Raw genomic sequence first — 25,284 nt, 5'->3', positions numbered from 1 at the left:
TGGGCAGTGCTTAAAGTCTGCTTCCCCTCCGCCACAGGTCGGCCTGGCATGGCGTTACATTCGGGATCAGCGCACGTATGGGGAAAGCTGAACGCTTGCTTCACCTCCGCTGCGGGTCAGGCCGGTATTACGCTATCTTCGGGATTTTGCTCTACACCCGCACCCTATAGTGGGGAAAGTAGCCCTTAAGAGGATCCTTCAGCTCTGGTGGTCCTATATAAATACATGTGAAAGGAGAATTCGTTTTTCTCCACAACCACTGCATGAAATTTCACAAGATTTGTTGCACTTAAAAAAAAAACTTAAAATCTAGTGACTGCTGGTTTAGAATTTTTGATTTAGGTCATAATTTGTTTATTCAAAATTTGCAAAAATCGGAAATTTTCAGCAAGGGAAACCATCAAGTTTACAACTCTGTCTTTCGGCAATGAAAACTGATGCTACAATTCTGTACATTCCATCTAACAGCACATCTAAAGCAGACAGAATTGATATATTACGCATGGATCTAAAAACATTTAGTAATGTGGAAATACAGCTTTTCCACAACCCTTGTTCACCATGTAACGACTTCACGTAAGATAGAAATCGGCATATTGGATTTGTCTACTTCGAATTGTCTAAAGGATGCGGTTTACAGAACCGCGATATCGGTTCTTGATGCGGAGTTATTAGTTTGTACACTTCGTGCTTCTGTATTTTACGCACTTTAGCATTTTTGAAAATCTTTTACCAGAATTTAAGCCCTAAATACAAATTCCGCTTCCAATAGTCATTAGAATTGACCTTTCTCTCCCGAATCCAGCAAATTACATTAAAATAGGCCCAGGGGTTATCTCCGAAAAGCGTTTCTGCGTATTACATCTATTTGAATAAGCCGCGTCGGAGCCGGGCCCGAGTTAAAGCTTACTTTTAACGACTTCGTTGTAAAAAGAAAAGGAATAAAAGGGAAAAAAACGCCTCAGCCGTCAATATCGTCGCCTCGGATTTCGTCATGATGGCGCCGCCACCATCGGCACGGCTCCGTGAGCAGCTACCAAGCTGTTCACTTTGTTTATCTTCCTTCCCAGCGACGCGCTTAATCTGCACGATCATTCCATCATGCATCAAATCTGAGACCAAGCAAGATTTCGGCGGCACACGTTCACTGCCGCATTGACACTAAAACTTTAAAATGCTTGCCTTCGAGAAATCAGCATGAATAAAAATGGAACGCGGCTATGTGGCCATGGGGAACGTATTCACTGGGCCATACCATTGATGACAGAATCACAAAAGGCTAGATGTGGTCAGGTTGACTTTACAGGTTTGGAAGGAATGACTGACGGGCTAATTGCTTCATTATCACATAAAGAACAGCGCTTAAAGTTAGCGCAGTTTGTGTGTGGTTCCTCCTTTGTGTCCGGTCGTGAAGTGCTGTTCTTTCTGTGACTTTACAGATGTACAGCCTCCCTGATTTTTAATAATATAGCGCGAGCGTCGACTGAACTGCTGGTGAGCGCTTTAAAACGGCGATAAGCGTGCAAAAAGAGCGTGCAACAAGGCGAGTGCAACAAGGCAACAAGGCTCGTGCGCGAACTCTCGCCTTGTTGCACGCTTATCGCCGTTATAAGCAGTTATAAGCAGTTCAGTCGACGCTCGCGCTATATTATTAAAAATCAGGGAGGCTGTACTTTTTCTACGCCAGTTACGTCTTCCAACAGTGTTTACTTGGAAAATGTTTGCTCGCATGGCTCTTACAGAAGTATGTTTAGTCAAAAATTTTTCGCTTGGATGCATAATCTCAAGGACGGGCTCCAAACTGCTCATTTTCTTTAGCTACGTAAGAACCATTGCTGAAAATTTAATTAACGTAGCTTTGTTAATTACGCAAACAACTTCTCAACTTACTCCGCATCTAGAGATTGCCAATCAGAACACTCGAATTATAAAATGATGTTAACATTGTTTGTATCATTTCAATTGTTTCGTTTCATGCAGTTAAAAGCAGCCAGCATATTGATGGTGCTGTAGACTTCTTATAAAGAAGGTGAGAGCTTGGACAGGTTATCTTGGCACAAATAAACTTCATGAGCTTAAGCACATGGCCCAACCTTGCACGTCTGTCTTTACGACCGATTCTCATACATTATACAAGAAGCGCCTCAGCGCAACGGTACATCACAAAAGGTCTGCGATAACATTCTGCGCGCTCCCGATTAGGTTTCTGAGCGTTGGTGGCATCAGGCTCGGTTGCCTGGCATCATAAGAAATAAAAACAGCTTCCTGGAGGAAAGCATTGGGTACATTTTCAGTACATTGTAACGTATGGATCAGCACGGATATGTAGTACGTTAGAACGAAAAGCACTGAAATATTAAGGTGAGGGTTTCTCTGGATGTACTTCAGCTGTCTAATGATAAGATCTAAAGAAAAAAATAGTGTCATTTTGTGACAAATAATGCTGACATGAAATATGAGCTCCGACACAGTACCCGTGGTGGAAGTGGCCCCTGGACTACAGGGCTGCATTGAACCACGCTATGCTGGTTTGATAAATACCGGTAATTGGAAAGTGGTTCACTCTTGAATTTCCTGTATGTCGGCCGCTGTGCATTGTTGGGGGCCCTTTTTAAACCACAAGTACTATGCGTCAGCTAATATTGAATGCAACTGTATCTTTTAGGGGGGGGGGGTGGCTTTTGTTAGCGTCTAACCACAGTTACAAAGTTCTCAGTTAGCTCAAGATGCGCCTGCATGTGTTTCTAATATCCAGTATGTTGTCATGGATTCAATAGCGAAAGGGCGTTATCTTATCAGAGTGCGCGCGTGAAGCGAATACTGGCGTACATTCCCCATAACATTTGACGACCCGAGATTGCGCTGCAATGTACGAGCATTCCAATCTGACGAACCGACGCCTTGATCCGTAGATCGGAATCAGAAGACGCACTTTGCGCGAAGCCATCGTTATGTTTCAGTGTTATTTTCTTCTCCAGCACAAGCTCGTCTTATAATGACTAACATTCGTGAGTGACACTTTTGGAAGCGTTTTGTTCTTGACATGACTACAACGTGAGAGTATAGAGGTGCTCCATCTTCATTCAGTGAATACTGGGAAACGGGGACTAGGCCTTGCCTTGCGTCTGCGTTTACACATTTACCGCACCAATTTATTTTCATAACTTCCTTTTTAATTTTGGGGTTGTAAAGCACAGCAACCTTTTATTAACAGGATGTTTTAATAACACAGAAAATTTTTATCCTTATTAGTCGGCTTTCACCTCATGGTAAGGAATTTCAATAAAGAAATACTTATGATAGTTAAAAGCCTATGCTTTTGACAACGTTTCATCTGAGTTCCCCTTTGCAAGGTAATACAGTCTTGCAGATTGTTCGTATCGGGGACCCTCGACATTTGTCCAACCGCCAAACAAAAGGTTATTCCGAGTGTTTCATTTCAGGAAGGCGTGTTACCCTGCTCTCTTTCATTCCCGTTCACAAACACGCATAAGACGAAAGTGCTGCGTGAAGAGCGTCGTTAGTTCAAGCCAACGAGCTACGGTAACTCACCTCGCCTATATCGCTGTCATTTAGGCTTATATAAGAAACATATATATTTTAAATCATTGACGCATCACGAATCCAAAAAGCGCTGCCCGCGACCAGCCCAGCTGGGTTGCTTTCATTTCGCACTTCATCGTAGCGGCTAATAGTAGCTCACGAAGCAGAGCACTGAGTGTGGATATGGCAGAGAAGGTGTTCTATATACTGCCTCGTCACCCACCCAAAATTGCCCCCTGTGCTACTGGCCATTCCTAGAAAATTGTATGTGTGACGCCCAGTCATTTGCAACACAGCAACTTTGTTTTGCGATGGGAGAGTCTAGGTGATAGACAGGGTGGTTATGGAGATAAAGACACGCTATTTTCTGCAGCAACTTAATAATGAACGAATGAATGAATTAATGAATGAATGCCTTCATTTATTGAGAAAAACGAGGAGCAAGCATCAGTGGAAGCACGTCATCAGATTGGGAGTGGGCGACAAAGAGGAAAAGCTGGGGCCCGGGTGGCAGGCGAAGTCGCAGCTTAGGGGCGAGAGAATATAAGCAAGAGTTGGTGAAACTAGTTGAATTCCAGTGTAGATGTTTGATGTGCCGAGTAAATGATTGGAGTCACCACCCAGCATCCGTCCTTTGCGGCAGTATAAGCTCCCGCCATTCTTGGTAACAAACCTTTACTGGAAACCAATCTTCGCAATTACTTATTCATCAGCGATGCCTAGCCACGTTTTCTTTAGTGACAGGTTCTGTGGATTACAACTACGCTGTCCTGACAAGTTACGACCATAACGTGACGCTTGCGGTTACGGATGCCATACTCGTGACCATACTCGCGCGAATACTATAAACATGGGTTTACTGCACAAGTTAATGAACAGACATTTTAGAACCACGTTTTTCGCCTTACATACGCTCAACGCAAGCACCATTGCAGCACGTTATGGTGCGCGTCCCTTCAAGACAGAGACGCATGCATAAGAAGACAGGGTCTGGGCCCTCGTGCCAAACATGTCCAATCCAACAATATGTGAACAATCATGCCGTCGTTTGTATGCATGTATTTAAATGTCTGGAGTGACAGTCCAATTCGGCATATATATATATATATATATATATATATATATATATATATATATATATATATATATATATATATATATATATACGGGAGCCCGCGAAGCCGCCGGGCGCCACATTGTTAGAGGAAAAGGAGGCGGCCACAGTACGTGGCTGCGGCATACGCGCGATGCAGCCTGTGCTTGCGGTTCTGCGATGAAAAGATAAAATTAAACCCCTTTATGAAGTATATCAGTCCGCCATTGTGCTTCGCTGTTGTCAAAAATAAAATGCCATGGTGGTGGGTGCCTTGTGTTCCGTGTACAATATATTGCGAGAACGGAAAAACAGTCGTTTCATGTTTTCTTTATTCAGTAACTTGCCGCGTGCATCGGCACTGTGATGCCCTTTCGTCGATACGTGGTGTCGACCCGTATTGTCACAACGACATGACTTTGAAATACAGTATCCTTATGCCATTTCTTAAAAAAATCACGATTTTTATAAATTAGCGTTTTTGGTTTAAACCTAGACAACAAGAAAAAAATATTCAACGGTAGGTCTCATTTTTGTCCTGCATTACAGTTCTAGCTGAAAAGAGTCGGTTAAAGCAAATTTACAATATTGCTAAGGCGACCCACAATCTGCACGCAGCCGCAAGGTTACATGCGCTCCAATGAGAATAACCTGCCAAAGTTAAGGCCATGTGTCAGCTGGCGGCGCAAGCAATCTTAACTTTTTTTCGTTTCTGCATCCGTTCTGCCTGCGTCTGCAGCAAAAACGTGATGTCGGAAGGCAGATAAACAGAAATTGGTGGAGGCAGGTGGTAGCGCAATCGTTAGCGTGCCCATCTCCCAAATGCAAGACGGTGCATTTGGGAGGTGCGCTCGAATCCTGGTTGTTTGTTTGTGGAGACAGTTTTCTGTGCTCTCTGGTGACTGCGAAGCCCAGAATGAGGTGGCAGCCTGACGACAACGGTCGCCGTCAACGTAACAGAATAAGCGGGCGTGCAAATTCACACCTAAAGCCGAAAGCACATTTAGGGGAAATAAACTATGCTCTTGTCGACAAAAAAAAACGTGATGAGTAACGAGCGGTGTTGTTGAGCGAGGCTATAGACGGATAATGTCACCATATACAGGACCACGCTCCAATCCCTGCGCTCAGGGGAAATATACATCGACAGCTTGTCAACTAGCGTGTAACTGATACTTCATTAAGGTCATTGCGTGTTTGTGTTGTGTCTAGCAGGAGCGAGTAGTGTAAGAGATGACACTGGAGAGAAGGCGGTGAGCGAAGTCCGCGAAAAGTAATTGAGGATAGCCATATTGAACATCGACGCCATGCTGAATAAAGCCTGCGACTTCAGTTGCCCAGCCGCCAGAAAGGCTTGAGTGGTAGCACACCGCTCGGCGTATTTGGTAACCACAGCGATAAACACACACTTTGCAGAAGTAAACAGGTAAGGGACGCAGTGAGTTGGCCGCTCTTTTCGAGCTCTGGCATAGTTTAAAAAATAATCTTGCGAAGTATGACGCACAAAATAGTATATGTCAACCCAAATGAATCAGCGTGGTCATACGTGCGCGACACGCCATGGTGGCCTGCCACCAGGACATCATGACGATGCAGCAATGAGAGTTTTCATAGGGTACTTGAGAATAAAACGAGCACATTAGAGACGTACGAGGTACATTTCTAAGGTACAAGAGCACATCGCCGCCCCCCCCCCCCCAAAAAAAAAAATCTGGAATATAAGCTTACGAATAGGGACATCATCAGATCGAGCACTACGGCACTTGTTGATCTTGTTTAGGATGACGTCTGCATTTCATTCAGCGTTTATTTCTGAGAAAGTGAGGTGAAGTTCCGTTTATTTGCATCACAATGGCAGGCGTAATCAGGCAAGCATTGACAGCATTTCATTAGAGAGTGCCTGTCTACTCTGTGGAGATTACGTATCACAATGACAGCAAACACAGAAAGCTTTGCTTACATCGATTCGCAATTACATGAGATCCGCATAATTTTTGACTGTCCATTTTAATGCTTAAGAATGGCGCTCATTAACGCAATATTTCCATTCACAGTGAGCAAAGGCGGCTGTCGTATTCACAGTAGAATTGATTTAGATGGGTTTAATCCCATGGACATTATATGGTTGCCAACTTCCGTGGGATTGGAGTCGTCAAAATGGGATACAGTTACAGGGAAATCAGAAGGTTGATGAACGGCAAGAAGGCAGAAGCTTACACAAGACCTCAGGGATATCAAATGACCTTTTGTGCAGCTTGGTCAGGGGGCCACGCAATGGTTTCCACGTCTATTAAAGATGCTTCAAAATATGAGCAGAGGTCGGCAAAAATGTGGGCATATTGGGAAAGGTGAAACCACTGGAAATTTCAGGACAGCATTAGCCTAATATAAAAGATGACTTAAAAATAGGAAACCATAACGTTGACAGGGTGACCAAATTGTGGCGCAAATAAATTGGCTGTTGAAGCAGTTAAGCTGAAACGCAGTGGTGCGAAATAAGGCGAGAATGTCGGAAAGTATTGAACAAAGGTCAAGTAGGTCCTGTGGCCGACGCCAGCGCTCGGCAGCTGTCAAGCGACTGCACTTATTAGCGAGATGCCTGGTCGTCAGTAGTTACAGAATGATACGGGTCTGAAATATTGGACGCGGACTCCATCACATTGAATACGGTGCATTGTACGGTGTCATTCTTCGACAGATGGTAGCGATTCTCGCGCAATGAGGATGGGAATAAATTGTCTCACGTGCCGGCTGTCACCTTCCTCCTACTGCCAACATTCCTTCCCCTCCGTAGTTGCTTAACTTTTATTGGGTTCGGCTGCTAATCACGAGGTCTCTAGATCGAATCCCAACCACGGCAGCCGTATTTCAATGGGTGTGCAATGCGAAAACCCGCATACTTTGGGTTAGGCGGGCGTTAAAAAATCCCAAGTGGTCTAAATTATACCCGAATCCTTCACTACGGCGTGCCTCATAATGAAATCGTGGTTTCGGCAAGTAAAACCACATGTTATGTAACATTCCTTAAGGATGTCCAGGGCAGACGCGCAACTCTTGAATACAATTAAGTGTCAGGAGTTGTGCGCGAGGTCTTTGAGTATATATGGATAGCCTTTATGGCGTTGGATAGCTGCTAGTCTACATTGCGGCTTATAATAAATGCGGAACGGCAACATGGTAGAGAATGTGGAGAACATACAAATCCCGCATATATTACTGAACCATCATTTTAAATAGCATTCTTGCTTCACGCACGTGGATAACCGCCATAGGAGACTACTTTGCAAACTAACAGCAAGTACTGTATATGTAGTACCCGAGGGTGCACCTGGCCTGGTGGCCAGTAAATGCGACGTAATATTGCGAGCAGCTTCGGCCGTAGCATAATAACGGACGACGACACAGACTGAAGTGACTAGCGCAAGAGTGGACAACGAGCACTAAAGACGCTACAAGAACAAGCGCCCAGTTGGAAGTTTGCGCTTATCCTTGTCGCCTCTTTAGTGTCCCGCGTCTACTGTTACGCTAGTCATTTTAGCATGGAATACCAACTAGACCGGTCCCACACCCTGCGACGACATAGCGACAGTTTGCTCAACTCTTGTGTCGTGACTTTTGTGTCAAGGTGAAAAACCAACATATCCATGTATATGTCCTAATACTTAAGCACATCTAGATTTGCAGCTGTGGCGGTAGCCAATGAGTGCCCATTGCAAGGTCGCTAGTGGAATAATTGTGTGCACCTTAATGAATTGGAGTTGGAGTCGATAGGGGAAAATCAAAATCCGTCCACGACGGCGTCTCTAGTAGACGCTGTGCGATGTTCAGATGTTAACAATGTGTGCCGACTGAATAAAGGCTGCCCCGTAGTACTTGTGACGGTTAGGCAAGCTTCTTTACTCCGTAGAATGAAAAAAAAAGGAAAAAACAAAAACAAGGAGAAAAAAAGAACCGCATAAAAAGCACAGAATCCACCATTGCTCGTCGCGACTAAACGCTCTTAGGATGACGAGTAATTTCCAGGCGACGAGCGAATACGCCTTTATCAAGAACACTGATAACGCCGGCGGGACAAGCATTGTGGCGAAGTTCAATGCGCAGGGACAACATTTATATTTTTATTTTTGTTTAGTTGACGTCATCACGCGTCACCGCGGAAAGCTTGAAAAGTTTAAGGTCAGTACGCCACGTGGTGGCACTCACGCGAACTAAACCCTTGTGTCCAGAAAAGCTGGATACGTGTCTTTATCGGGCGACACGTTTCACCGCCTAACAAATGTTATTGCACCGCGCAGGACACGCTTGCATGTGTCGGAAGTTTCTGGAATGTTATCGATGGTTACATACGCTGTCTGTTGTCGCCGAACCTTGTGTAGTCTGATTGCATGTATGCGCGACGCGAATGGCGTAGAACATTGTGGAAGGCATGGGGGTCCCAGCGATTACTCTGGAATATTCAATGACTGATCCATAAAAGCCGACGCACTTGACCCGCTGACCAGATTTCGACGACCGCCGATGGTGTTCGCCGCTACCGCTGTTCTTTGAGTGCAGCCTGTTTTTGAAGGCACAAGTTCGCCCATTAAAAAGCTCGTTTCGTTAATCACAGTATTGCTGCCTTCTTAATCGTCACTATCACGTGACTATATATGTGTATATATTCACAATATAAAACCAGCAGACAATGAAACCTATGAAAGCATCGCGAAAGTCAGCTGTGCTTGAAATTTCCATGTGTAATGTTACAAAGAAAAGGGAACTGGAAGTGCACCAGAGGAGAACTTGCGCCGATGGGAGTCGAACCCACAACCTCCGTATTATTAGAATTAGAGTAAACTCTGTCTTTTCATTCATTTGTACCTCAAAACAGGGACATGACGCCAACGCCGCGAGTGCTACTCGAGTGTCTCTGGAATTCCCATTGCAACGAAAGCTACACAACAAAACTTACACCCAGAAAATATAAGAGCTACAACAATGCTTGTTGATAAATGCAAGCACAAAAATTTTGAACATTCAGCTGCCTGGTCCATTTCGATGGGTGATGAGTGGAAAACGTTCAGACGCCACTTTAGCAGGCGGGATGTTTATGCAAAACATGCCGCAGTTCGGCCCGAAAGACGAAGCATCAACTGCGAAAGCAAATTATTACAGAGCTGCATGAAGTAAGGATAGTAGTTTCATGGGTCATCAACTTCTAAGCATTCGCTTGCTAATTAAGGTAAGAAGCGTCGTGTCATGCGCGCACAAGCGAAAATGAACACAGTTCACTTGATGACCACAGCGAACGAATAGCTCTATGTGCTACATCGATCTCGCTTCAACGCGAACTGAGCGGCGAGAACACAGAGCACACGAAGCCATCAGCCCTTGGCGCGCCCAGACTCTGTGCCACTGTACCTACAGCAGACCGTTTTCAATATGCGGCTGTGGCTAGCCACGCCATACACAGATGTGGACGGAGTAGAACGGCCTGCCCCTCTCCCCCTAGTGCCTTGCGCGTGGGGGAAGCTGGCGCGCTTCCTCCCCACCCCTCTTCCTTGGACGTGCAAGATCGAGCCACCATCATCGGCTCCTCTTCGCACGCATTCGCTCTCACCCACAGCACATTGTGCGCGGCCGTGATGTTAATGCACCTTGGACTTTATACGGATCATCGCAGCGACGGCGATGCCTACGAAAGATAGAGCCCCGCAGTATTCATATAACTGGTACCACAGTAACAATTATCCAGCCCCTGGCGCTCACCTGCAGCAGTCGAGAGACTTGGGCATGATGCCCCACGCGAAGAGTTTCTCCCAGAGGGCGGAGCTGGCGACGGTAGTGAGCAGATTCAAGGACATGCAGAGTGTCCGGTGCGGAAATTTCTGCATGCCCAGCTGCTCGTCATACAACGGGAGCTTCACCACCACTGGCACGCTCATGGACGGCTCGCCGCACAGCGCCCTTGACACAACGCCTACCAGTACGCCTGCAAGCAATGGTTGGAGGTTCAAGTAACGGCCATGCGCATTTACGTTAAGCGATAAACATAGCATAGCTCATGTTTTATGTGTATAGACGGCATCAAATAGAACATCAGTCAGTTATTTTATATATTTAACACTTCCGTGGTTGCTGTTGCTTTGTCTAGCTTAAACGAAGAGCCTTCATATTCTTGCAGTGCTGGTGTTCGACTCATTTGTTTCTGTTCCATGTCTTCTGGCGGAGAGCACATAATTTAATATGTATGCTGGTCTCGGCAAGCTTCACAAGAACTACCAGACTCACAAGTTTTAATCGTCATATTCTTTTTATTCTGCCATAGAATATTTGTAATAATTTGCTTTATAACGCACATGAGCAAAACTGCGCTGATCAAAGCAAGGTGTGAGCGAATTTCTGCTTGACTATATGACCTATGTCATAGTGGTTACAGCTAGTCATCATGACTCATGGTATTGCATAGATGTCTGAGGCTTCCGCGTGGAGCATCACGCCGCGCTGAAGATCTCATGACTGATGATGACGCCTGCTTAACGAATGCGCCATTTAGAAAATTTCTAGCGACATCTACCGCCAGAACAGGGAAATTGACGTGTCGCCAAGTTGTTGGACAAAAGTTGTTTTAGGCAGTACCTGCGCTAACTGAGATCGAGAAAGCTTTGTGAGCTTAAAGGTTAGCTTTTGCGTTTTAACGCGATAGCATTAAGGAGCTCGTGTCGCAGAAAAGCCGGTGTCCTCGGCGTTGGTGTCGGCGTCGGCGTCCGCGGCGTTGACCGTGAGTGATAAATCACGGCAGGCACTTCATAAATAAAAAGCAACTTCCAAGATGTGCTGGGTGGGAATCGAACCAGGGTCTCCGGAGTGTGAGACGGAGACGCTACCACTCAGCCACGAGTTCGATGCTTCCAAGCGGTACAAACGCGCCTCTAGTGAATGCGGTGTTGCCTTCGAAACGAGCCGTGGAAAGTTATACTGCGGTGTATATCGGTAATTATGAACATGTAACTTACAGAAGTCGCAATTACACGAGTAGCGAAGTGCGTTTCCGCTGCATTTCTTCTGCGCTTTGCGCACACGCAGAACCATCTTGCGGCAAACACAGAAGACCCCCCTCCTCTCCATGTACGGCGCTGCCCCGACAGATGACGCGCCACGCGCGCATTGGAGCTGCGAGGACCGGTGCGAGGTAAAGCCCCTTAAACTTCGTAAAGTAGTGCCACGCTTTGAAGAATGCCGCCTCCTCCTCCAGCGCTCTGGCCGAAGCCGACACCGCGTCGCTATTGGCCTAATGGCATCACGTGGCCCCTTGCGCCGGCTTTGTTTGTTTACAGTCGCGCTTCAGTGCCATCTTTGCTCGAGAAGCGGCGCTTGTTGGCGGCATTCTTTCCGTTCCTATTCTGTGTTGTTTTGATCTTGTGAACGCCTTGAAGGATGTTTTGTGGCAACTGCGACGTCGCTTCACGTCATTTTCTGTTACCATGACCTGCTACGCGTTTGGATGCCAATATAGTTTTAGCAAAGGCAAGAATATGTTCGCGATACCGTCCGGTAAGCGCAACGGGTTAAGAAGAAAGACATGGCTTCACCGAATCGGGAGGGAGAACTTCCGACCAACTTCCTCCGCGCGACTATGTGATGTAAGTTGTGACTCTCTCGGAGTATTGTATGTGCCAGGCTTGCGCATTGTGCTGCGGGCAATAACGTAGTAGATATTGCACAGTTCACTGTGCATGTTGTCATTTGTACGCACGCTTTAACATGATTTTTACGCAACGTCTGCTTTGCTTATATGCGCACTACGTGGTCGTGTTAGTCATATTTGGTGCGCTTGATCGTTTTGAACGCCAACCGGCTTGAGCTCGCGGGCACGCGAGGTTGCGTGCGATAACGTGATTACGAAATTTTGTAAGATTCAGCGCAGTCCTTTTGATAAAATTTCAGTCTCGATCATGAAAGCGCCTCAGGAGAGCAACTCTCTGCCTTTTGTGGTTACTTACTAGCCTTCTTTAGACAGACTAGCTTTGTTTGCCACATTTGTTCGTGTTCCTCGTTGGCGGTCGCCCGGTGGATTTGCGATACAGAGGCACCGATGAAAAGCGTGCGTGCTTTCCCGAAACAGTGTTACGCGGTGCGTTTGTCGTCGAGCGACCGCATCATAGGTAATTGAGACGTATGTGCTAATTCGCGTGAGCTTTAAAGTGTGCGAAGCTGAAGATGCGGCGGTGCAGCACTCGCAAAGAAAACGTGCGGTCGCCCGCCCGTTCCCTGGCTGATTTAGTCGTCGTTCGTGCTTAGTTGTTTGCTCGTTCGTTCGCACGCTCGTTTAGTCGTTTGCTCGCTCGTTAGTTCGCGCGCTCATATAGTCGTTCGCTTGCTCGTCTATGCTACTATTAGTTTCTACAGTCACTATGCCTTATTGAGACGCGCTTGCTGTAGGACTCTTAGGCTGGTGCGTTTATTTACGCAATGAGACAATAAATGGTGCACACGGACTTGTGACTGCAAAGGCAAATCTGTAATGCATCTATGTGAAAATAAACTGTTAACTTGCAAGTCGAATGCCGTTTCATATCATTTTAACTTATGGATAAAACCATTTCACTTGCCGCAATTTCGGCCGCGTCATGGCGGGGGATTCTTTGCGCGATCATGACTTCACTAATAAAGTCATATATCTCGCAAATGTTACTTCGAAGGGAGTTCAACCGTCCTCAATGCATGCACCTCAGTGCAACTCTGTTCGCGACAAGTACGTCACTTAGTAAACGGACGAACCAACGCACGATGAAGTGTTATTCGTGATATGTCATTAACCTCAAAAAATTACTGAAGGCCACAGTAGTCTTGTTTGAGATTGGGTCAAGCATTGTTATCGCGCTCCCGCTTCGCGCACGAATGCTAAAAACTCATTTTATTTTCTTGTGTACACACAGTCCCGACTCGATGATCGGCCGCGGTATTTCTGTCGGCGTTGAGACACGAGAAACGTAATAGCACCAGCGCCCACCTCTGAGGCTTTGCGCGCGCTTAGATTGGCAAGCACGCACGTTGGCGGCACTGTACTTGTAATACACTTTCGAGCCTCCAGAGCAGTGATCTCCGGCAGCCTTTGTACGTCATAGCTGATACGCGCCGCGAATTCACATGGTAAGGGCGGCGCGGATTCTTTAGGCTGAGGGCTTGCTGGAAGCCAAGAGGTTGTCATTCGATGGTAAACGTGTTATTTACAACCATTCACAACAATATCTTGCGACACGCCCTTGACAAATGTTGCGTACCTAACTGTAGGGCACGCGATACATTCGCAGTCGTCAACGCACAGCGTTAACACACCGTCAGATACTTTTTAAAGAAATAGTTATCAAAAATGAAACAAAAGCTGCCGTTACCGAATTTGTATAAGCATCCGACTAAAGATTCTATGCTGTACACGAAGTTACGCGGAGCTGGAAAGAGCACTACCTTGCTATGCGTGCATTCACTCTGCGAAAGGTCGTCTGCTGCGCTCGAGCAAGTAGGCGGTGCCATGGTCGAGGAGGGAGCGTGAAAGAGAGGAGAAACGAGGAGGAGTGAAGGCGGAGGAGGAGAGTGGCACTACTTTACGAAGTTTCAGGGGCTTTAGTGCGAGGCGGTTCGCGGCCCCGGCTCCCTCTCCCCTGACAACGCTTCGCCTTGCTCCCTCTGCAGAATCAAGCGTCCTTCCTTTCTTTAGATCGCTATCTGTCTATCTCTCTGCCCGTGCCGATCACGACGTTTGGCTGGCGTGCATCATTTCCCCCTCCGAGATACCAAGTTCTTCGGTTCGTTCCGCTTTCTCAGGCGAACGTTTCGTTGCTGCGCCGAACGCCGCGTTGCTCGACCATATGGCTCGGCGCTCACCACGTCCGATGCGGGGCGCCTCGTAAGTGATGGCTGCCCTGTAGCCCACTGTCTCACACCCCTTGGCGGGTCGATGGGAACGCTGTCACGTTCCACTCTTGAAGGCGAAGCTTAAGCGTCCTCCAATTCTTGCTTTGTTAAGTTACGCGAATTCGGTCATTGATGATTCAGGAAGGATGCACTCATCCCGTTTTTTAAAAGGGGTCTGCACACATTTAACGGTGCCGTAAGTTGAGCTAGAACCACTGCCATAAATCGGTAAGTCAGCTGCCCTGCTAACCTTTTTTCAACCAGATATCCTTCGCACAGAATACATTTATCCATGTTAGTAGTTCTGGACTTTATAAAACCACGAGAAAGCCGCCATTTTATCGGCTTCATAGAGCTGGATTGAAAAACAATAAACTGTTCCCAGGGAGAAGTATTCGTTACCTACATAGAAATTACAACCATGGTCCTTCAAACCCTGATACAAATCTCGAATGCATATCACATTTATTCATTCAATATGTTTGTATGGCCCAGCAGAAGAGCAGCAAGAATGGTGGTAAGTACATTGTTCATTATCGCTATAGTTGCAGATGTAGTATCGAGTATGCTTATTGCTGACGTATTTCTACGCAGACTAAGTACTAGGCTTATGTGATATAGCTCATCAATACTAAAACCAGAAAAACTGAGTAATTGGGGGCGAGGAGTTACGGAGTCACCATCTGTCGGAAGCGCCTCCCTTGCGCAGTATGAGGGTCACGCGGCGCGCTCCTCTTTGGTTTCGCTTACGGCGCTCAATAATACCACCATGCGGTTAGCCCTCCTGGACACTTATGCAGGTACTCTCAAAGCGAGGGAAGTTCTTGACTGTCGGTATAATAATCTCGGCAAAACTTAAAGCACAGAATCGTTTACAGATTCGTTTACCGAATACGTACAGCGAACGCCACTACGCGCGGTCGCCGCGATGAAGTCTCCCGAACCGGCTTCTTGCGTGAACGGTAGGCAAACGCTGAAAGTAAACTATGTGAAATATGTTCTTATAGTAGGCTGTCTGTATGACCAAATCGGGCATAACAGAATGAAGCCTCAATGGCACGGGTTCGCAGCGACCGACAGAGCGTCTGCGTGCATGTCCGAGCACAATGTTTTGCTTTCTCTGTGAGCGCGTCTTCACGCCGTCCGTGAGCTTTATGCCACAGCATATGAGCATTTGACAGTATACTAGCAACTATTGTTGCGTGTACGCTATTAGAACTGTTCAAAAATAATTTCGTTATAGAGACTTCGACGGCTACGGCGACTGCGATGTGCCGTCGCGACGATTCAATCTTTTTTGTCTTCTACATTCTTGGATATTTCGATATTATTTCTCAAGTTGCGTCGCACCGTATGTTTATCGGTCTTCTCAGCGTGCGATTTCCCTCTGCTTCCTTTTTGTAATCCAATGCATTATTTCTTAACACAAACATGACCATATGCTATGCCTATCTTTAATGTGCGTCTTACCGCCCCCTTTCTGTTCCAGTGAACTTGCCAGTATCTAGCGCCAACAATTTCATAGACCAAACCTTCTTGTCATTACCCGGGTAGCGGGCGCGGGCGAGCGTCTCAGTGCGCGTTTTCTGCTACTCACAGAACATCGCGCAGTCCCGGCGTCGTAGCAGAATTCTTTCTCGCGTGCGTGCTTGCTGCATACCCGAGTGGTAGCCGATGGCTATCTGCTGGCTCTAAGTTTCACCAGCCAAGCTTCACGCAGCTCCTTGCATTGCGGCTACGTGTGAATGAGGCTGACACCGGGCTCCTTTGCGTACGTCCGGCACTGCGGCATCGAGCAGTAGCCTACCACGCTGCACGCCTCGAATGGCAACCACTACCTATTATAGTAATTTCAGATGTTGTCAAGTTGGCACCCAAGGCGGTAAAGCCTCGCCACTTAATCAGAACCACGTCGCAGGTGGGACTTAAAACTTTTGTTTTCAGCTCGCTTCGGCGCTTCAGAAGCAGTCTACGCGGCCGCTGTGTCCACGTGATCCCTCATGTCACGTCACGCCGACGGTGGCGCCAGCTTTTCCAGTGGTGGAGCTCGCCGCCAATAGGGTAGGCAAAGTTGCGAAACCTGGCAGTTTTTTATTCATGCCAATACCTGCAGCTCCACAAGGGCATTGTAGCAGGGGGCACTACAGGTATCCATTGGTAGAGAAAGAACTGACCCCGAAAAGATAATATACATATACAGAAAGCTAGTACCTGGCCAGACCTGTGTTTTACGCATTCTAGTGGGAAGTTCTACAAGCGGTGACAGAATCTGAGCCGACATTTCAGAAGAGAAATGGATTCATTACATGCCAATTAAAATCCGCTGATGGTAACACTGAAACGCCTGGAAACTTCACAAATCGTTTACTGCAACAAACAAGAAGGTTTTTCAAAAAATGCTGCTTTAGTTAAACAGATGATAAGTCAAGCAAGCATATTTTTAATAGAAGACGTACACAACATCTTTTAAATGCGAAGTCATAGGTGAATTGAATTCTGGTGTTTAATATGCCACAACTACGATTTGGTTATGACGTACGCCATTGTGGGGGACAACTGATTGATTTTGACAACTTGAGTATGTTTAACGTGCCCTCAATGCACAGGACACGGTTGTTTTGCAATGCGCCACCATCAAAATGCGGCCGTCGCGGTCACAATTTGACCCGCGAACTCGCGCGCTTAGCAGTGCAACAACATAGCCGCTAAGCCACCGCGGAGGTTACGATGTTATGGGAGAGGATAAATAACATCGTTGTACCAATTATATTTTGGTTGCGAGGCACTGAAACAATCTTTCGGCCTTGTGTAAAGAGCGGTTGTTCAGATGTTGGAGCTATAGTTGCACAACCCTTTCTTCCGGTAAGCTATATTAGTCAATGTAAGAATGCTTTGTTTGTGAACGCCGTGCTATTATCTAAATAACGACAAAAGCCACTAAGCACGGGGACCGGACACAGTACGGCAAGTTACTGCCAAACTGTGTTCTTTTTTTGTGCGTGTGTGTCTGTGAAAACCGTACCTACTTCGCTTATTTGTACTGCGTCTTCGCGTTTTATATTGAGCCTTTCAGCGACTCCCCGTTTGGTCCTCGTACACGTGAATGCACATCAGTGCGATGCTGGAGACCAGCGCTGGTCTCAATATTTGCCTTAAGCGGACAGGGCTTGTTACGTCTCAATTCGGCGATGAGCATTCCCCAGACGTTTTCCACGAGGCATTCCTTTCATCAGCGCGCGCCTAGACGACGCCGAGGCCTGAAACAGACTGCGACGCACAAAGGAGCTCACTGAGAGGCGACGATTACAGCGACGATCACCCTACCTGACCCTGACAAGCTGAAGTAATTGATGAAGAGGGCCAAGGTCGGAGGCTACCGCGGGAACAGCGTTGACCTAGGATTTCCAGATTGCTGCACGCTTGCGCCATATGCCGAAGTGAAGATGCAACATAGGAGGCGCAACAATATCCCTGCCATTATGGGAGGGATATGGCGACCGATTCGGCGATTGTGATTGGTCGAGATACACTCATCAGATTCCCTAGTCTTGTGTCCTAGGGAAGGCGACGATATTAAAAGCAGATACCTTTGGCGCAGTGAGCTGTGATGACGTATCGATCTTACCAGTTTTTTCGAAACGTTTTGAAAAGCTTTTACTAGTGCGTATTACAAGCTTTATTAACAAGCACAAAGTCATATCAGCTTCCCAGTTTGGTTTTGTCGCAGGAAAATCAACAGAAACAGCATTATTAACCATGAAGGAAATTATATTAGAGTCATTTGAAGGAAAAGAACTAACTCTCGGGGTTTTCGGGGATTTTTCCAGAGCATTCGACTCCATAAATCACAACCTATTATTCCTTAAACTTGAACACTATGGATTTCGTGGTACATTCCTTCAGCATTTAATAACATATTTAGAGCACCGCCAGCAACGGGTTGTGATTAACAATTCTTCATCGCACTTTAGATCCATTCATTCTGGGGTGCCGCAAGGCAGTATTCTCGGACCTACACTCTTTAGCATCTATATCAACGACATTGTGAATATTGACAACAACGCTAAATGTATAATGTATGCAGATGATGTCAGCATATTTTTTAGGGCTAAAACACTTAATGACTTGACCTTAAACGCTAATGAAACTCTGCGCAAATTGGTCGAATGGAGTACTAAATCTTTATTGAAAATTAACGCTACCAAAATTAAAGCTGTACTTTTTAGACCTAAGAACAAACCACTAGAACACTTACCTATACTAACGCTTGGTTTTCAAAGCATTGAAATAGCGGAGTCAGTAAAGTGTCTGGGTGTGACACTGCAGTGCAATCTTTCATGGGACATACACATCGACAATCTGGTTAAAAAACTTGCAAAATGCACAGGCATGTTATACAAAGTCCGCTCTCTACTACCTCTGAGTGTTAGACTTTTAGTTTATAATGCACTATTTTTATCTAACCTTTCATATTGTCATCTGGTGTGGGGTACAACATGGTCAAATACATATAGGTTACAGAAAATACAAAAAAAGGTCATTCGTATCATTGCGAATGCCCCGTTTACTGCTCACACTCAACCTCTTTTCGCATCATTAAAAGTATTATAACACCAATTAATGACCTATATAATTTATTGCTAAGTAAACGATGTGAAAGAAAACGGAAAAATCATGACACATTCTTTGATGACACAGCTAACTTACGGCCCAAAGCTAATTACTACACAACACGTAACAACGACGTCTGGCATGTGCCATCCTTTCGTACTAATTACGGTCGTCAAATGCTCCGGCATATAATACCAACTCTTCTTAATCGGCGCAATGAGCACTGAAAACCTTACGATACGGGTGTTTTTTTGCTGCGCACCTCCTTCCTCTTTTTTTTTTCTTCTCTTATTGTTATTCTTCGTTTTGCATTCTTAGTGTTCCTGAGCGTTTCGTGTTAATTCTGCCGCCTTCATTTATTTGTTATTGGAAGAAGATGTTCACTAATATTTATGGAATATGATGTTTACATATGCACTGTAGTCTTTTTATTACTATTGTTCTGTCCGTGTTCTGTTGCTGCCGGTTTTTATGTACGGGGGTGCGCCCCTCTGTCAAGCCAGGCATAGGCTTTTTGGGTGCACCCCTAACATCCCTGATGTTGAAATAAAGGTATTTGTATAGTGTGCTCCTATATGTAGTGGGCTTCCGTACCTGGAGCCAGTGTTAACGATGTAAAACACTTTCTCCTTCATTCCTACTATCGGACGTACGAGGGGATTAGGAAAGTATTTGCCAGTATTTCTTAGCCAAATTACGGTTCTAAATGTGAAGTGAACATATCCATTCCCATAGGCCTTCCTTGGACAAGCTCGGCGTTATCTGCCGTCAGCTCCGCGGCACGGCGCTTCTGTAAGCTGTTGAAGATGGCCGTTATGCTTCACACGTCCACGGCGTACCAGCAACGACGTGTGATTTATTTTCTACGGAGCAAGGGACGAACGCCCATCGAAATCGACATGGAAATACAGCCCACGTGTGGGCAAAGGTGTCTCCCTTTGAGAAGTGTGAGGTGGTGTGTTGTGAGTTCGCAAAAAGGAGCCATGGAGACTTGCCTGACAATGAGCATTTGGGGTGACCGCGTGCGTCGCTCACTAACGACAGAGGCATCTCAACTTTAGTGCTGCGACGGGACATATCTACGAAATGGTGTGGGGAATTAATAGGGAAACAGTGTAATGTAGATAGAATAGTACGTATATCGGTAACAAGCTGCATTTACCTTATTTTGGCTTTGTGATTTCTGCTCCTTTATGATTGTGAATTTCTGATTTTTTTTATTACTTTGACTTTCTGATTCTTCCTCGTACTCACCAATGCGCCTAGAAGATGAGTGTGAGGCTGCGTGTGACAGTGTCAGTGAAAGCAGAGTGGATGCGAAAGCATGGTCGGGTTTGCTTCATGCTGCGTATGTGAAGGTATCGCTGACATGGCATGAAGCCAGGCCGCTATCTTGTACACGTTCGAAAAGCCGACGTTCACCCGCCGTGGTTGATCAGTGGTTATGGTGTTGGGCTGCTGAGCACAAAGTCGCGGGGTCGAATCTCGGCCACGGCGGCCGCATTTCGATGGGGGCGAAATGCGAAAACACCCGTGTACTTAGATTTAGGTGCACGTTAAAGAGCCCCAGGTGGTCAAATTTAGCGGAGTCCCCCACTACGTCGTGCCTCATAATGAGAAAGTGGTTCTGGCACGTAAAACCCCATAATTTAAAAGCCGACGTTCGATTTCGCCTCGCGCGATTGTCCAGGCTGTACCGATATCGCGGCCTAGGCCAATCTAGCGCAATCTCGTGAGGCGAAATGGAACGTCGGCTTTTCGAACGTTTACAAGATACCGGCCATATATTTCGTCAGCGATTCTCAAAATAAAAGAAAATATAATCTTATTCAAATTAGCTCTTTTCCGATTGCGGCCCCTTTCGTGTGAGCTCTATCCATTGGCGAAACCCGCCGTGGTTGCTCAGTGGCTATGGTGTTGGGCTGCTGAGCACGAGGTCGCGGGATCGAATCTCGGCCACGGCGGCCGCATTTCGATGGGGGCGAAATGCGAAAACACCCGTGTACTTATATTTATGTGCACGTTAAAAAACCCCAGGTGGTCGAATTTTCCGGAGTCCTCCACTACGGCGTGCCTCATAATCAGAAAGTGGTTTTGGCACGTAAAACCCCATAACGTATCCATAGGCGAATGCAGTTATATTCTAAAGGGTAGAATTTGATTACAACAAAGTGCTGAGTTCATTCGCTTTGTTATGACGATGTTTAACTGTACGTACCTCCCGTAAAAGGAGACTCTCGTCTGCTCACACTACGCCACGCCCGCCCATGTAGGAATAAACTTAATTTTGGTTAGCTGCAATTCTTATCGTTGTAGTAGCCGTCATGTGTCCACCCATATATTTTTTTTTCGGCTGCCCTAAAACCTCAAAGAAAAGGTGCATTTTGATTGTGTGCGTTCAGTCCTCAAATAAGCATGTGTTTACTACCATCCCCATACAAATGAGTTAGCTGGCATGCTTGAAAAGGTTGACAATATGGCAGCTTGATTTGTATTAAGAAATTGTAGTAAGAGGATTTGTATTACTGAAAGTAAGGGCAAGCTGCAGTGGCAGAATTTAAAAGACTGTAGAAAATGACTTGAAATTTTTCACACCCCCCCCCCAGCATATACTATTGCAAACTTGTGAAGATAGAGACATTCACACGTGTACTTGTTTCACCTCAAGGCCACAGCGACACGTCTCTGTGAGCAACCGCTCGACCCTTCCCCGAGAGTGGTCGGCGTTGTGTCTTTCGACGGTCCTTCAGGGAGCAGGCTCCTCTCCCAAGCTCATCACGCCTGAGGAAGCCAAGTGCCAGGCAGGGGGACGCTTGTTACCATTGCGGCGAACCGGTGGGTGACCGGCGACAGCGAGATTCGAACCCGCGACTTCCCGCAGTCGAGGCGGGCACTTTACGACTGGGTCAAGAGCTTCAGGAGTTGTACTCAGCACCTCCACCAGATGTCACGTGGTAGTGACGGTGAAGAAAACAGCAGAACTACCACGGGACATCTGGTGGAGGTACTGGGCACAACTACTGCAGCTCTTCCCGCACGACCACTCTGATACATGCAGGCGCGTCATGCGCTGTGCGATAACATTATTTGGGCGGTGACAAGCGGTCACCCGGAAAAGATAAACAAGTACACGTGTCAATATTAGGCTATCATCATACCTCACAAGAAAGAGATAAGAGTAAGAAAATTTATTAATTTCATCTGATAGGTGGTGCCTAACGCTGAGTTTTTTCATTGGACCATGAGAAACTCGGTGAGTTATTCAGCCTGCAAATTTTTGCATAGTGTCCAATGATAATTCCCTCTCTGCTTCGTGTGCTTGATTTGAGTGTAAGTTACTTTACGCAGTATGTATACTCCCGACTAGAATGCCAGTACAGGCGAAGAAGATAATAAATAATCGCAAAGAAAATATTGTGGAGGGTGCAAAAATGGCAGGTGCAATAAAAATATGCATAAATGTTCCGTCGGTGTCACTGTCAAACCAGCAATTTTCATATCGAGTGAGTGAGGAAAGTAACGAAACGTACGTACATGCCAAACTATGACTTTTTTTTTGCATTTTGATTGTGACATAGCTACCAAAATAATTTTTGTCTTTCTTTCGTCTTGTTCTTTTTCTGTTAAGATGTGCTTTCTCCTTGGTTTACTTTCGTTCGGGTTTTCATAGCTATAAGATGTGCATATCTCACCAAGAATGTCATCTGGAAGTTAGTGATTGTTCGTATTTCTAGTTCCCTTTCCTTTGTTCAGTTTCTGTGCTAAAGTCAATAGAGCACTGATCAGCATAACAGATTATCAAAACAAATTTAATCATAACATGACATTCCTTTTTTATAATTACCATATTTCAACTGCAGAACCGACATTTTTTGACATGTAGGCTTAAATAGAATTGATCTTCTTGCGATTTTTAGTTTAGAACGGGTGAGTAGCACTAAGGAAACAAAGCGAGTCCACATAGAAAAATGGCTTGAGGCACCGTGCACTGACTGATACCTGATCGGATTCTACAGTAGACAAACATATAAATGTGTAGGGACCCTTTGTCAACAACATGAAACTGCAGAAACTGGCAGGGGGTAGTCAAACACACACGTGCCCTCGTCGTAGGCTTCCAAACAATCATGCCATTTTCTCGGTAACTTCAGAAAACAGATGCTGCGCTGACACATTTCTCTTTTATTTTTGTTATTTGGTGGGATTCGATTACCTTCTGGGTTAGTGGTTGCTTTTTTGCTAACACATGGCACTTGTGAAATTCAGGCCGGCATCTGCGCTGCTTATAATGCATGTGGCTTAATGGTCACGTTATAGGGGTGGTCGATTGTGAAGGCTATCATTCAAATATAGACTTGTCTAGTCTATATATGCTGTTCTTCATGTCAAAGAAATAAAATATACCATGCCTGTGCCAGATTGAACCAACTGAGAGTGCCGTTTCTTATTGTATAGAAATCTATGCTTAGTTGCGTTACCATTTCTTCATAATCTCAACAACTTATTCGGCGCAGTTATATCAATTGTAACATTCATACACTAGCTTATCCACTTATGTAAAAGGAAAGAAGGTGAAAAAAAGTGTGCAACTTTCACTACTAGGGCAAAGCTGGAGTCAACAGTAGAGCTTGTGATCACGTAGCTTTGACGTGGCTTGCCTAAGGTGTTTGTAGGTTTTGCGAGGTTATGCTAGGTTTTGCTAAGTTGTTGGTGGGCTTGGTTAAGTCGTTTCTAGGTTTCGCGAGGTTATGGTAGGCTTGGTAACTTGTTTCTATGTTTTGCGACGTTGCGATAGGTCTTGCCTGGTTGTTGTCTCGGCAGGCTTGACGCTTGAAGTTTTCGAGTAGTCGCAGGCCGGTATCGCTTTCCCGGTGACTCCAAGCGTTCAGGCGCCGACTCTCGATCCTCTACTTGTAGTCGCCTGTTCTCAGCCGCCGCTTCGGCGCAGTGTTCCGGATCAGCCCGGCAGCGACGCATCACTTCTCGCTGGGCAGTACAGCTCTCTTCCTGGTAACCCACTTCTTGGGCATCCGGATTTTCTTCAGTCTTCATGGCAGCATCACATACGCACTGAGTAGAGGAGGTGAGAGGTGTGTCGTCGCGCCGGCTGTGACGTCACGACTCCGCCCTACGCGGGTGGGGTGTGGAAGTTACGTGGCTCTGTGCTTTCGCAGGTGGTTTGCTAGGCGACGTGAGGCTGAATTTTCTGGTAACGCTTCGCGGCGGAACTAAAAGCTTAAACAGCTCCGCTGTTCAAAGTGAAGCATTGCAGTGGGTTCAACGTATAACACTTCATTCTTGCTACCTTCTTGGCCTGGCAGCTATTTTGCGCTTTTGGAAGCCCCTTTGACCATCATCATCAGCCTGGTTACGCCCACTGCAGGGCAAAGGCCTCTCCCATATTTCTCCAACAACCCCGGTCATGTACTAATTGTGGCCACGCCGTCCCTGCAAACTTCTTAATCTCATCCGCCCACCTAACTTTCTGCCGCCCCCTGCTACGCTTCCCTTCCCTTGGGATCCAGTGCGTAACCCTTAATGACCATCGGTTATCTTCCCTCCTCATTACATGCCCTACCCACGCCCATTTCTTTTTCTTAATTTCAACTAAGATGTCATTAACTCGCGTTTGTTCCCTGACCAAACAGGTTGATATCTGCGAGGCTTTGCGAGCACCACTATAACGTGACTAAAGCAGTGGTTGGCCATTTGGTAACACCGATTATGGTGTTGTGACGCCATAAAGTAAACAAAGAAAGATATGTACACATATGACATAATAACCGGCTCTCTCCTCAACCTTTAAAATCAGGAAACAGGCAATGTTTAATAACACGCGTGGAGACATGATGTGATGTTCGCTGGTAAAATAAAGTTTCGTGCAGTGCAACTGATGGATGACTGACGCATTTGTCATTAATTTTAAACGTCGCAAGCCGCAATTATCTCGCATTTTATCTGGTCATGATGCCTGGCTACAAGGAGTTTTGTGGAACTCAGGACTGCAGCCACATTTATGGCCATGTTTCACTACGTGTGAGGCAAGATTGTTTCACACAGATGACTGATGCTTCCCGCAATCGCGCATTAATTCAGTTTCTAATCACGACATTATGAGGATGGCAGACTGTACACAACACTTG

The 25,284-nt window shown here is 46.0% G+C and overlaps 1 protein-coding gene across 5 annotated transcripts in view; it reads right to left on the bottom strand.

Annotated features, from left to right (window-relative positions):
* Nucleotides 1-25,284, bottom strand: part of LOC135907603 (high-affinity choline transporter 1-like) — a 294,531-nt gene that overhangs the window by 33,948 nt on the left and 235,299 nt on the right. For all 5 annotated transcript variants that reach the window (XM_070532592.1, XM_070532594.1, XM_070532593.1 and 2 more), the window contains one exon: nt 10,385-10,607. In XM_070532592.1, coding sequence (XP_070388693.1) covers nt 10,385-10,607 — 223 coding nt within the window. The remainder of the gene's footprint in view (nt 1-10,384; nt 10,608-25,284) is intronic.

The sequence above is a fragment of the Dermacentor albipictus genome, chromosome 1 (assembly GCF_038994185.2).
Source record: "Dermacentor albipictus isolate Rhodes 1998 colony chromosome 1, USDA_Dalb.pri_finalv2, whole genome shotgun sequence".
NCBI classification, from domain to species: Eukaryota; Metazoa; Arthropoda; class Arachnida; order Ixodida; family Ixodidae; genus Dermacentor; species Dermacentor albipictus.
This window is presented reverse-complemented; position numbering and strand designations above follow the sequence as displayed.